A 12,033-nucleotide genomic window follows, 5' to 3' on the forward strand; every position below is an offset into this window, starting at 1 on the left:
CTTTTATTTTTTGCACGCCTCTTGCTGATTAGAGCATCTGCAAGTGTTCTATGAACCATCAAAGTGTTTGTACAAAAGATGAAATGAAGGATCCATTTCCATTTCAATTTCCAAGGAGAATGGATTAATCCAAATAGTTCTTCTCCTTCTCTATCTCTACTCCATACAGGGGAAGTCAAAAACAGAAAACCCAATTCAAATTGAAATGGATGTTAAAATGGATCAACGACATGGACAATGATCATTCATACCTTCTCCATGGTTTCATCTCCGATTCTCCTCTGTCACTTCCACCTCTTTCCACCACTTAACACCACCCTCAACTCCAACTCCGCCACTCCTCCAACCGCCGGCAACGTTCATACCTTAACCTCCTCGTCTTCATACGCTTCAACTCCTTCAAGAACTACACAGACCTGAAGCGTCAGGCCTACCTGGACGACATGGAATCAGGTGGAGAAGCTGGAAAGGAAAGCGTGAACCTTGACAGGTTCTACGAAGATGTGGCCCTGAACGCTCCAATGCCGCTCATCGAAATCTCCCTAGCTGTGGCCCTAGCTCTGGCTCCTCTGCAGATCGTACTCGAACATCTGTCGTTACTGGGTTGGGGAAAAAACTCAAAGACATGATGGAAACGAACAAATTTCCCTGCATTTCAAGCCTTGAAGGCAAAGCAAAACCGATTTTGGGTATTTTTAGAACCCTAGATTAGATTGAAGAAGAAGAAGTTGCAGGTCAGATTACACTTGGTAAGACACTGTCGAGCGGAGAGGATAGTTGCAGGTGACGTTCGATGGCGGTAGTACATTTCTCGAGTGACGATGGTGAGTTACAACTTCTCTGTGAAGCTCTTGAGGATCGCAAGAGAAAAACGGAAAAGAAGAGAGAAGCAGAGAGAAGCAGAGAGAAGCATAAAACGAAGCCGAAGGTAAGCTGAACTGAAGAAGACGAACTTGTGAGAGAGTTGTTTGAAGAGAGGTTAGGTTTTCGGGGGTTTGGGTAATCGATTTTATCGGGCATACTTTTGGTCCAAATGTGCTGAGCAATGCAGAACATGTCCAACATGTTTTGTAAAAAGTCTTCTGGGAAATAGAAATTATGATTTATCCACCAGAGAACAATTTACAGAAAATAGTGTTTATTAAGCATTTTTTAGGTGTTTTTGTGTTTCTCAGAATAAAAAACACTAGAAACTGATTATGGGAAGGTTATCAAGCGGTGCCGATGTTGCTGATGCCCTGGCATGGAAAGCCCTGCCACTTGTGTGTATGACAGATTGGCCGCTATCCACTCCGTGGCTTCATGACTTATGTGCTCACGAAGCCACTGTTTGCATACACCCCCCAGCTCAGTAAATTCCCCTTTACCCAAAAAAATAAATAAATAAAATATATATAAAAAAAAAAAAAAAAAAGCTTTACGGTTTTACCCATTAATTAATGGGAAAAAAAATGTTGTTTGATGGCATGCATTTCAGGTAGGGATGTAAATGAATAGTCGAAATCCATTTCCTTATCCGTGTCTGTATTCGTTTAACACTAACCGAATCCATTCGAAAGCTCAATGAATACGGATACGAATAGACCATACCTATCTGAAAAGTTACATTTACATGTAAACGGATAAAATCTTCGATCCGTACAGAAAGATAATTGGATGCGGATACAAATATAGCATTATCCAACCCAATCCGATCCATTTACATCCCTAATTTCAGGCTAGACAGAAACCCCTGAAATGACCGCCCTGTCGTTTACAAAATAAAAAATCTCTCGATCGAAGCCTCCGTACCGGATCTTTATACGCTCTTCCATTGCCCAGCATTGGTGCAGGGGCCATATGACCGCCAAGCATTATTCTTCCCTATCTTATGGCCTATTATGTACATAGAGAAACTTTTTACCCAACAAAAATTGTAGATATTAAAACTGTCTCCCTAGTTATGCAAATCGTGATCAAAATTTACAGGTTGCATTGTCCCTGGTTTGATGCTTTTAAAGCTGAAAGTTACCATAAATCAAAGATGTTTGTGGAAGTTCACGACTGTTCAAACCTCAAACCTAGGAATACCTTGCTCACTCTGCTCCCTTCATCTTCTCCGTCTCCGATTAGTTGCAGCGGCGGAAATATAGTATCTAATTCCAAGGCGATTGCAGCGGTGGAGTGTGGACACACTTTGTTCCTCTTCTTCTCCTTCTTCGTTCTGCCAGGGATTTCAGCGGCTGATTTTTCTCTAGCATCAGTGCTCAGGTACATCTCAGATCCCCACTTTATGCGTCTCATTCGCTATTGCTCAGTGAATTTTCTCTAGCATCAGTGCTCAGGTACATCTCAGATCCCCACTTTATGCGTCTCATTCGCTATTGCTCAGTGAACTAAGCTTCATAAAATTGTATTCTCACGAAGCTACGTAAGAATCTTCTTTTGGGTTAGTGTTCTGTTGATATCTTCATTGGTTTCTGAGGTATTCCGATCTCTCCAGAGTAGCTGTTGGATACAATTATAATTTTTAATCCTATCTCTCCTGGGACATGTTTTAAGTTTGGTTCATGATTTGTTGGACAAACGAATGATATCTGTTGGAAATAAACATCCAAAACATACATATCAACATATATTGAACTAAGGGGGTTAGATTACTTATCTTAATGTAGACAAACCAGAGGTTGATGACGACAATCTCAAACACTATATAACGCGTCATAAGTCTGAAAAACATGAAAAAACTAGAAGAATTGGTGGGGCTGAGCCGTGACAGAAGTCCCTCTCTTTAAGACTGTAGACGCTCCCTATGGTGCAACCGAGTTCTTGCGAATCAGCCTCCAAATAAAACAGCACTCCAAACGAAGGTATCTAGTAATGATGCACTTCAAATACTAGGCTACCAAGGGCACAGAGAGTTGCACTCAATTGGATATAAATAACGGAGAAATAAAGTTAAGAGGAAAAACAAAAAGAAGTTGTCTCAAAATTATTAGAGAAATGGGCAAAACTCTTCTCTTTATATAGGAGAAGAAAAACGCACCCCTAAGGGACGTCTCCAAAGGATATGCCCAAAATTCATGTCTTTTCCCATAAGGACCATTCAAACAAGTTTTCCAATAGGCACACCCATTGGTCATTTAGGTGTCTATTAGGAAACTACAAAAACCCTCTAATAAACGTTTTATAAAAAATAACAATATTTTGAATCAAATATTTTAAACACACTTAAAAAAATTCCAACAATATCTGGTGGATTTCTTAGACTAGTAGAAACCAATCTGTATTGGTATTGGGTCATCTTTAGTTGGTGTGGTATCATCTACTTTATTCTGGTGTGCTGTGAGCTGAAAACTGTGGTAATTGCTAATGTTCTATGTATCCATGAGATGCACAACTTGTAGTGTTTTGAATCTTTTTTGTTTGAAATCCTGAGAAGAAGCATGTAATTTTTTGGTATTGTTGAAATAAGTTGCTGCTTGCATGATCATTCTTATTATTCAGTACTGCAATTTCCCGGCATGACAACAATTGTTTTTATTTGTTATATAAAATACATGGGAGACATGTATGTTGTGATTCATTCTTATTTTATATTGGAGGTTAATTATGGTAACTATGTTGTGAATACATGGGATCTTAGACAGTTAGACATGTATGTTGGGAGCTGTTTCGTAATTTCGACCTTTTCTTCTCCTCCTCTTCGGTTCCTTTTTGTTTTTTTTTTTTACTTCATTTGTCTCTGCTCTCTCTCTCTTTCATCTTCTCTTTCTTCTCTGTTCAAGAGTTCAGTACTGTGATAGTGTGATGTGCTTTTTTTTTTTAACTTCTTTTTTTCCTTTGTAACTGTAACTGAATATGATTCTTCATTCCTCTGTAACTGTTATGGCTTCAGTCTAAGTGTTGCACTTCACTTCTTCTTCTTTGTTTCCTTCTGTTATGTTTTTTTTCTTCCTTATTTCCTTCATTCGTCAATGGACTGTGTGTGCTGTGCTGTGTTAGGTTTTTCTTTTTCTTTTTTTTCCTTCACTTTTTTTTACTCATCTATGTTGTACTCTATTAGTAACTTAGTATGTATGTTACAACTTACAATGTCAATACTGCCATTATTCTGATTTCTGAGTATGTGTTACAAACTTAGAATGCTACTCTATATGTGTCACTGTGTTTCAAGGTCAGGCCCTGGATGACGAAACAGGGTCAGGGGCAATCAGGGCCAACAGGGCGGGCTTGGGCTGCGCTGAGCCCGTCAGGGTCAGGGTTGAGGTTTTTAGGCCCTGAGTTGGGGTCAGGACGGGTCTGGGATAAGCTAGCATGCTTCAGGGTTGGGTTGGGGTTTTAAAAAGCCCTGCCCTGTTGCATCTGGTGTTACTGCAGGTCTTTACTGAAGTCAGGAAGTCAGGAAAACAGTGTATCACAGGCTTATTTGATCAGGGATAAAGGACGGCCAGAACTGAGATTAGAGTAGGGAATATCAACAATAAGATAGCCCAGAATTCTTAGATATGAAGTCAACTTTCGAACCAAAATACTGCAGAAAACATCCCTTGCAAGTAACTTCAAAGTACTGGAATGCAGAAAATAGAAGTTGGAATGGAGGGAGGGAAAAAGGGGATAAGAAGGAAAGACGGGATATGACCTGGCTTCACCACCAAGGCCTATGGGAGGCTTCACCACCTTGGGTTGCTGCTGATTCACCACAGTGGCATGCATCTCCCATAGAGGACACAAGTAGGTTTTTTCAATAGCTAAAATCATGGGGAATGGTTCCCCCTACTTGTATTTATAAATTTTGAAGCATGAATACATATTTGGTAGCTCTCCATGTGTAGGAGACTTGAGTAATAAGCAACTTAGAAATTAGTAACTCTTCCAGAAAAGAAATCTACTAACTGCTATATAAAAAGAGAGAACCAAAAATAGTAACTTCTAGAAGCTATTGACTAACCACTTAAGTAGCTAAAATATTAGTCCATTATTGGTCCAGTTTGATGGCTCAGTTTGCTGCTGGACTTCTTGTTCTTTTGAACTGATCTCCCCTCCCAAAAATAAAATAAGTAAGTAAATGAATAAAAGGTTCTTCCAGGGAAGGGGTGATAGGGAAGCAGATATGTTTAGTGGTTATTTATTACCACTGTGATACTTTATACACTCATTTTTTTGCTGTTTGCAACCATAATTATTCATGGTGCTTAATTGATTCAGATCTATGAAGAACTGGATTTATCAAAAATAAATAAGAGTAATAACCTAGTACGAATCCCATTTTCACAGTTTCTTGGAGACTTCAGCTTGCGTGGGGATCTTGAATGCTGCCAGGGACTCATGTCTAGGAATTCTCATAATACTGTAGTTATAAATCACTTTCTTTTCCTTCTTTGTGTGTGTGGGGGGGGGGGGGGGTAGCAGACTAGCAAGTAAGAGGTCAGTTGTTAGCTGTTGAAGACAGGTTTTCCCAGGTATATAGTATGAAGCCTTAAAACTGTAGGTAAATATGATAGCGTCTTTTGTTTAGTGATGTTTCTTGGTTCTATCATATCATGAATTTTAATTTTTGTGGATTTCAATCTGCATACCTTTGTAGCATTGGTGCGAGTATTTTTTGGAGCAAAGCATTTCATTAAGGGTGCTATCACTCAAGACCTTTACCTTGATGATCAAGAAAGATTGGAATTCCCAAACACTCTGTCAGTCTGTTGAAACTGAAATAATTCCAGAAATCATACAAAAAGCAAGGGGGTTTCTTGCAAGGTAGGCAAGGTGTGAATATGGTATTCATTAAGTTTTCTGTTGGATTTCATTTCTGGATGGGTGGGCCTTTGGTGTTAGTGTGTTACTTGACACAATTTGATAAAGGTATGGATAACAGCTCACTGAGCTTATGTTTTTGTTAATTGTGCTTCATTTGGTGCTTTTGATAGCTTAAGGGGGATATGGTTGGGCAACAACTCTCTAACTTCCTTAACATTTGTGTTTAGGAAACTATTAATCCAAATACAATTTGCATATGATTCATTATTTCTTTGTAGTGCATCTCACTTGCAATTAAGTTATCTAAGATATAGTCTTGATTTTCAGTATCAAATTTTAAAGGCGGAATTAATGAATAGCAAATTAGTAAGTGAAGTTCAATAGCCTAGACATTTCATAAAGGTGTTTTTGGCTAGAAAACGTGTATCTGAAGAAGAGGGCAGTGTTGGAAAATCATCCTGTTGGAGAAGTCACAAAACTATTTTTGGTAATGGCTCTAGTGGTTTGGAGAAGAGGAAGATGGCTTATTTGATAATGTCAAATTTGAGATATATCCTACCCCCTCTGTTGCAGAAAAGAGGTTCTCAGATTTGAGCTGCATGTTTTGCAATGTATTCATAAGCTGTCACTTCATCTGGCTAAGGCTACTGAGATATGGCCCTGAGCTGTTCCACAGAGATGGTGATACAAGTGCAAGCTGAATATTTAGCAGCAACCATTGCAGAATATTGGCAACATCTAGTGATGCAGATTCATCACCAAAATAAGCTTGTTTTATTAGGAATAAGCCTGGGGTTAGGTTCTATACATGTTGGGCCTTTGGTCCCATTGGTTTTCAACGTAATAGGTCACTTTTCTGGACCTAAAGTAGGGGTACATAGGTTGCATACGGGATTAGCTCTATGCGTAGTTTATTTTCATGTTTTTTTTTTTAAATTGAACCGGTTGAACCACTGGTCCAATTTAAGTGATTTTAGTAGTTTTCTTTTTAGTGGGGGCTGGATTAGGACTCTGTTTTGAGTCTATTTCAGTTTCCTAGTCAGTTTAAGTTACCTAATAGATTAAGGATCGGGTTAGGCCTTTCCTTTTTAGTGTAGGAGTCTATTTTTGAGTCTTTTATATAAGGCTATAATGGGGCAAACATTGAACACAAATTTTGATATTAATGAAAAGTTTTTGCTGCTCTTCTTCTCCATTAAAGATTTTTGTCTTGTATTTAGTCAAGGCTGGTGGGATTGGTGTTTGATCCAATCGACACCTTGCGGTGTGAAGCCCGGGTGGTTCTTGGTGGGATTGGTGTCTGATCCAATCGACACTCTGCATGTGAAGCCAGAGTGGTTCCTCTCTAGTTCTACTTTCTAGTTTTAGTCAAAGATTGAATTTTTATTCAAGCTACTTCATCAACAAGCTGCTGCCAATAACTTTCCGCAATTACAAGTGAGTTGGAAGCATCCCCCATCCCCATCTTTCTTCTCCTAATCTTCTACAGCCCCAACCCTAACTTTCTCCCTTTTTGTTTTCAATTTCCCAACAACCATAATTCTGTCCAGACCTAACCAACCACCAGAAATTCATCAAACTTGAACCACAACATCCCCTGCCCATAAGGAGTACTCGATCTCCCTTGCTGCCCCTTCCAACCACTGAAACCCTAATTTCCCCCATCTCAAATCAATTACCCAAACCCTAAAACTCCCACAGCCCAAACCAACCGTCAGAACACTCTTCAAATCTGATTGATTATCCCTCATACCTTCTTAAGAAAACCATTCAAGTTTGGTTAACTTCTGTCCAGCCAAACCCTAGAAATCCATCTTTTTCTCTTTTCCAAAACCCGAAACTCTAACCCTAAATTGCTGTTAATCCAAATCAGCATACTTCCCTCCATTAAAATATCTCATGACCTTCAATGTTAGACTCTCCTACCTTGACTTGACATAACCCTAATACCAAACCCTAATCTTAATTTCACAAAGAATCCTATTTTGACCTACCCGATTCACCTGTTCATAACAGATCCTGGTTTACTGGCCCTAGTAGGTCTCCTACCAATCTAGGATTACATTACCTTGAGGTGATTGGAGATTAGAGATTGATTCAAGCTTTCAAGGAGTCTTCACAGCAATTGTATTGAGCAGCAGAGCACAGCAGCAGCACAAGGATCGATTGTAAGGATAGAGAAAATAGAAGGTAGGGGGATAATGGGATTATGCTCTCTCTGCCAGGCTCCTAATTGCCCTTCATGTCACTCATAAGGGACAGGAGAATCTTTGCATTCAAAGCAAATTTTTTATTAAACTCATAAAATCATTCTGTGGCTTCTAAAAGCCTTTACAATAAATAGAGGGCTTATACTTGCTCCTCAAGAAACTAACTTGACTGGAAAATAGAAACTAAATCTTGCAACATAAAAATAGAAACTAATTGAAAATAGCAACTACTAAGGATTTATAGAATAGAAACAAACTGAAATTAGAAACTACCTAATATACTTTCTAAAACTGAAAATAGAGCCTATACTATGGCAGCATTAGGATAGAATTTTTCTCCACTTGATGGGTGCACAAAATCTTCTAAAAAATATCTCCACACAAAGAAAATATGGGCTGTGACACTGTTCACGTGAACAGTGTTTTGGCCTCTTCTTCTTCATGTGTTGTCCTACATCATATACACTATATTTTGAGTATTAATCTAGACTTTGTTTATTGAGCTTTAGTCATGGAAAAAAAAGTAGTAGGTTTTGTCCTATGGTAAGATTTTCTTTATAATAAATATTGTTTTTTGCATTTAGTCATCGAAATTTCATTTTTACTTGATTTACTTATAAATATGGAATTTTTTTGGCTGAAATTGTAGACTTTGTTCTGATTTTAGTTAAGGTAATGTTACCTTTACTTGGTTAAGAAAATCATAGCTTTTATCTTGTTTTGTTTAGTTAGATAGTGAATTCTTACTGACCAATACTTCTCACTTTTCTCTGGTGTACATAGGTTCTCAGTTTGATTGGCACTGGAGGGAAAGATCTCTAAAATTAACAGAATTCTTTTCTGTTGATTTAATGGTTTTATTGTGGAATTTAGTTTTTGGATTGTAATCTTGAAATGAGTCCTGCTTTGCTTCCCAAACATGTAGCTGCCGTAGTGAAATATCAGAAGGATCCTATCCGGGCCCTAGAAATGTTTAATTCAGCTGCTAAAGAAGATGGGATCAAGCATACCTTGTTCACCTACAAATGCATGATTGAAAAGCTTGGTTTTCATGGAGAGTTTGAAGCAATGGAGGGTGTTCTGGCAGATATGAGGTTGAATATTTACAGTAGCCTCTTTGAAGGAGTATACATTGGAGCCATGAGAAACTACGGAAGGAGTGGTAAGATCCAAGAGGCTGTTGACACGTTTGAGAGGATGGATTTCTTTAATTGTGAACCATCTGTTAAATCATATAATGTGATCATGAACATCTTGGTTGAAAACAGCTATTTTGATCAAGCTCACAAAGTTTATTTGAGAATGTTGGACAAAAAGATTTTTCCTGATGTGTACACCTTCACGATTAGGATGAAATCCTTTTGTAGAACAAGCAGGCCTCATGCTGCTCTGAAGCTTCTTAAAAATATGCCTTCCCAAGGGTGTGAGCCTAATGCAGTTTCATACTGTACTGTAATTGGTGGGTTTTATGGAGAGGATTATCGAATTGAGGCCGGTGAATTGTTTAATGACATGTTTGAGAATGGTCTTTGCCCTGACATATCAACATTTAATAAGCTTATACACACACTTTGCAAGAAGGGGGATACCCAAGAGAGTCGGAAACTTCTCAACAAGATCCTAAAGAGGGGGGTCTCCCCAAATTTGTTTACATTCAACATATTCATTCGGGGCCTTTGTAGGGAGGACAAGCTAAATGAAGCTACTCGTTTGCTTGATTATATGGGTAGAGTAGGGCTTTCCCCTGATGTCATTACATTTAATACATTAATCTGTGGATTGTGTAAGAACTCTAAGGTTCTGGAGGCTGAAAACTATCTGCATAAAATGGTAAATGAAGGGTATTGCCCTGATGATTTCACTTATAACACCATTATCAATGGACATTGCAAATTTGGTATGGTAGAAAATGCATTTAAGATTCTGAAAGATGCTATTTTCAAGGGGTTTGTTCCCGACCAGGTCACTTATTGCTCTCTGATTAATGGGTTGTGTCAGGAAGGTGACATAGATAGGGCTATGGAGGTGTTTAATGAGGCATTGGCAAAAGGGTTGAAACCTAACATTACAATCTACAATTCACTAGTCAAAGGATTGTCTCAGCAGGGGCTTATCTTGCAGGCATTGCAGCTAATGAATGACATGTTAGAAGATGGTTGCAGCCCCAATATTTGGACTTACAATATTGTTATAAATGGGTTATGCAAGATGGGTTATGTGTCTGATGCTCACAATCTCATGAATGATGCAATAGCAAAAGGGTACCTTCCTGATGTATTTACCTTTAATACACTGATTGATGGCTACTGTAAGCAGTTCAGGCTGCATAATGCGGTGGAGATTGTTGATAGAATGTGGACCCATGGAGTTACTCCTGATGTAATCACTTATAACTCTGTGTTGAATGGTCTCTGTAAGGCTGGAAAGGTTGAAGATGTCATGGAAACATTCAAAGAAATGGTTGGGAAGGGTTGTGTTCCTAATGTCATCACATATAACATACTTATAGAGAGCCTGTGCAAAGTGAAAAAGGTAAAAGAAGCTTTAGAGTTGTTTGTGAAGATGGAAAATGAGGGACTATCTCTAGATGCTGTAAGTTTTGGCACATTGATTCATGGATTTTGTGAGAATAGCGATCTTGAGGGAGCATACCAGCTCTTTAGAAGAATGGAACAGCAAGTTCACTTTCGCCCTCTGACTGCAACATATAATGTCATGATAAATAAATTTTGTGAGAAACTTAACATAAGCATGGCTGAAAAGCTTTTTCATGAAATGGGTGACACAGGCTGCTCACCAGATGCTTTCACGTTCCGTGTCCTGATTGATGGCTTCTGCAAAACGGGGAATGTTGATTCAGGGTATATTTTTCTGTTGGACATGATTGATAGAGGATTTAGTCCTTCTTTGACAACATTTGGACGGGTAATGAACTGCCTTTGTGTGAACCATAGAGTTGATGAGGCAGTTGGTATCATTCACCTTATGGTGGGCAAGGGTATCGTCCCGGATATTGTGGACACAATCTTTGAGTCTAACAAAAAGGTGGTTGCAGCACCTAAGATCCTTGTGGAAGACTTGTTAAAGAAAGGTCATATAACTTATTGTACATATGAACTTCTGTATGATGGCATTAGAGATAAGAAACTGCTAAAGAAAAGGCAACAAAGAAAGCGATCTCAAATTTCTCACATCTAGAGGTTATATTTATTCATTTGTTTTCAATGATATAATGGTTCACCTTCATCTACCAAGACTCTAGGGCGGTAGGAGCACCATATACACAGTTGACGGATACTGGGATCCACAGGTATTCTTGAAAGAAGTTTTTGCAGAATTAGTTGTACTTTTGAGTGCTCTATGATTTGTATATGTTACGATCTTATTTTTTGTATTAGGCTGATGACACTATCTGGTTAATTTTTTCATGTTTCAGTTCAAACAGAGTGAATGGAAGAGTTTGACTCACCAAATTACTGGCAGCTGCTTGAGTGAAATTCTTTAAAATGGTATTATTTATCTTTTAGGTGCAGTTTGATTTAATGCTTTAATACATGGTTTGCAGTTCTTTTAAGGTACATAAGATTTTCATGTTGGGTGGGTAAGAGGTTTTTTTTTTTTTTTTTTTTTTTTGTTGGGGTGGGGGTGTGTGTGTGGAGGAGAATCAGAGGTGAAACTTCTGACTGGGGAGTTTTAGTAAATATAGTATAAGTTCAGGGGAGTGAGAGAAATTTTCCCAGAAAAAAAGGTTTCTGCTGATGCATGGAACATTGTCGCCTGGAAGCAAGGTTCTAAAACTCAGGTTTCGACCAAAAATCTATTTGTTTATTATTTCATGAAATCAATCCGAAATTGAAATAGAATTCATACCAATTCTTGCCTTAGACATTTCACAAAGGTGTTTTGGCTAGAAAATGTTTATCTGAAGAAGAGGGCAGTTTTGGAAACTCATCCTGTTGGAGAAGTCAAAAAACTATTTTTGATAATGTCGTTCTCTAGAAAGGGTTTGGAAGTTGGTTCCACCCTACTATCATCTTTTGCTGGATAACAATCTCAGGCATGTACCTGAAGTTCTTCAATTAGGCCCTTG

At 38.4% G+C, this 12,033-nt stretch overlaps 1 protein-coding gene across 2 annotated transcripts; it reads left to right on the forward strand.

Annotated features, from left to right (window-relative positions):
- The first annotated feature begins 8,732 nt into the window (after window positions 1-8,732).
- On the forward strand, window positions 8,733-11,480 carry LOC122658764 (putative pentatricopeptide repeat-containing protein At1g74580). 2 transcript variants are annotated; one of them, XR_006332493.1, is made up of 2 exons: window positions 8,733-11,286; window positions 11,380-11,451. XR_006332493.1 is itself a non-coding variant. In XM_043853874.1 (2 exons), exons 1-2 carry the CDS (start codon window positions 8,838-8,840, stop codon window positions 11,405-11,407), a joined length of 1,995 nt encoding a protein of 664 aa, XP_043709809.1. In that variant the 5' UTR covers window positions 8,733-8,837; the 3' UTR covers window positions 11,408-11,480. The 2 variants fall into 2 exon arrangements, 1 of the variants encoding a protein (XP_043709809.1); XM_043853874.1 differs by having other exon boundaries at window positions 8,733-10,804; window positions 11,380-11,480.
- Window positions 11,481-12,033: the final 553 nt, after the last annotated feature.

Source organism: Telopea speciosissima, chromosome 1 (genome assembly GCF_018873765.1).
Source record: "Telopea speciosissima isolate NSW1024214 ecotype Mountain lineage chromosome 1, Tspe_v1, whole genome shotgun sequence".
NCBI lineage: Eukaryota > Viridiplantae > Streptophyta > Magnoliopsida > Proteales > Proteaceae > Telopea > Telopea speciosissima.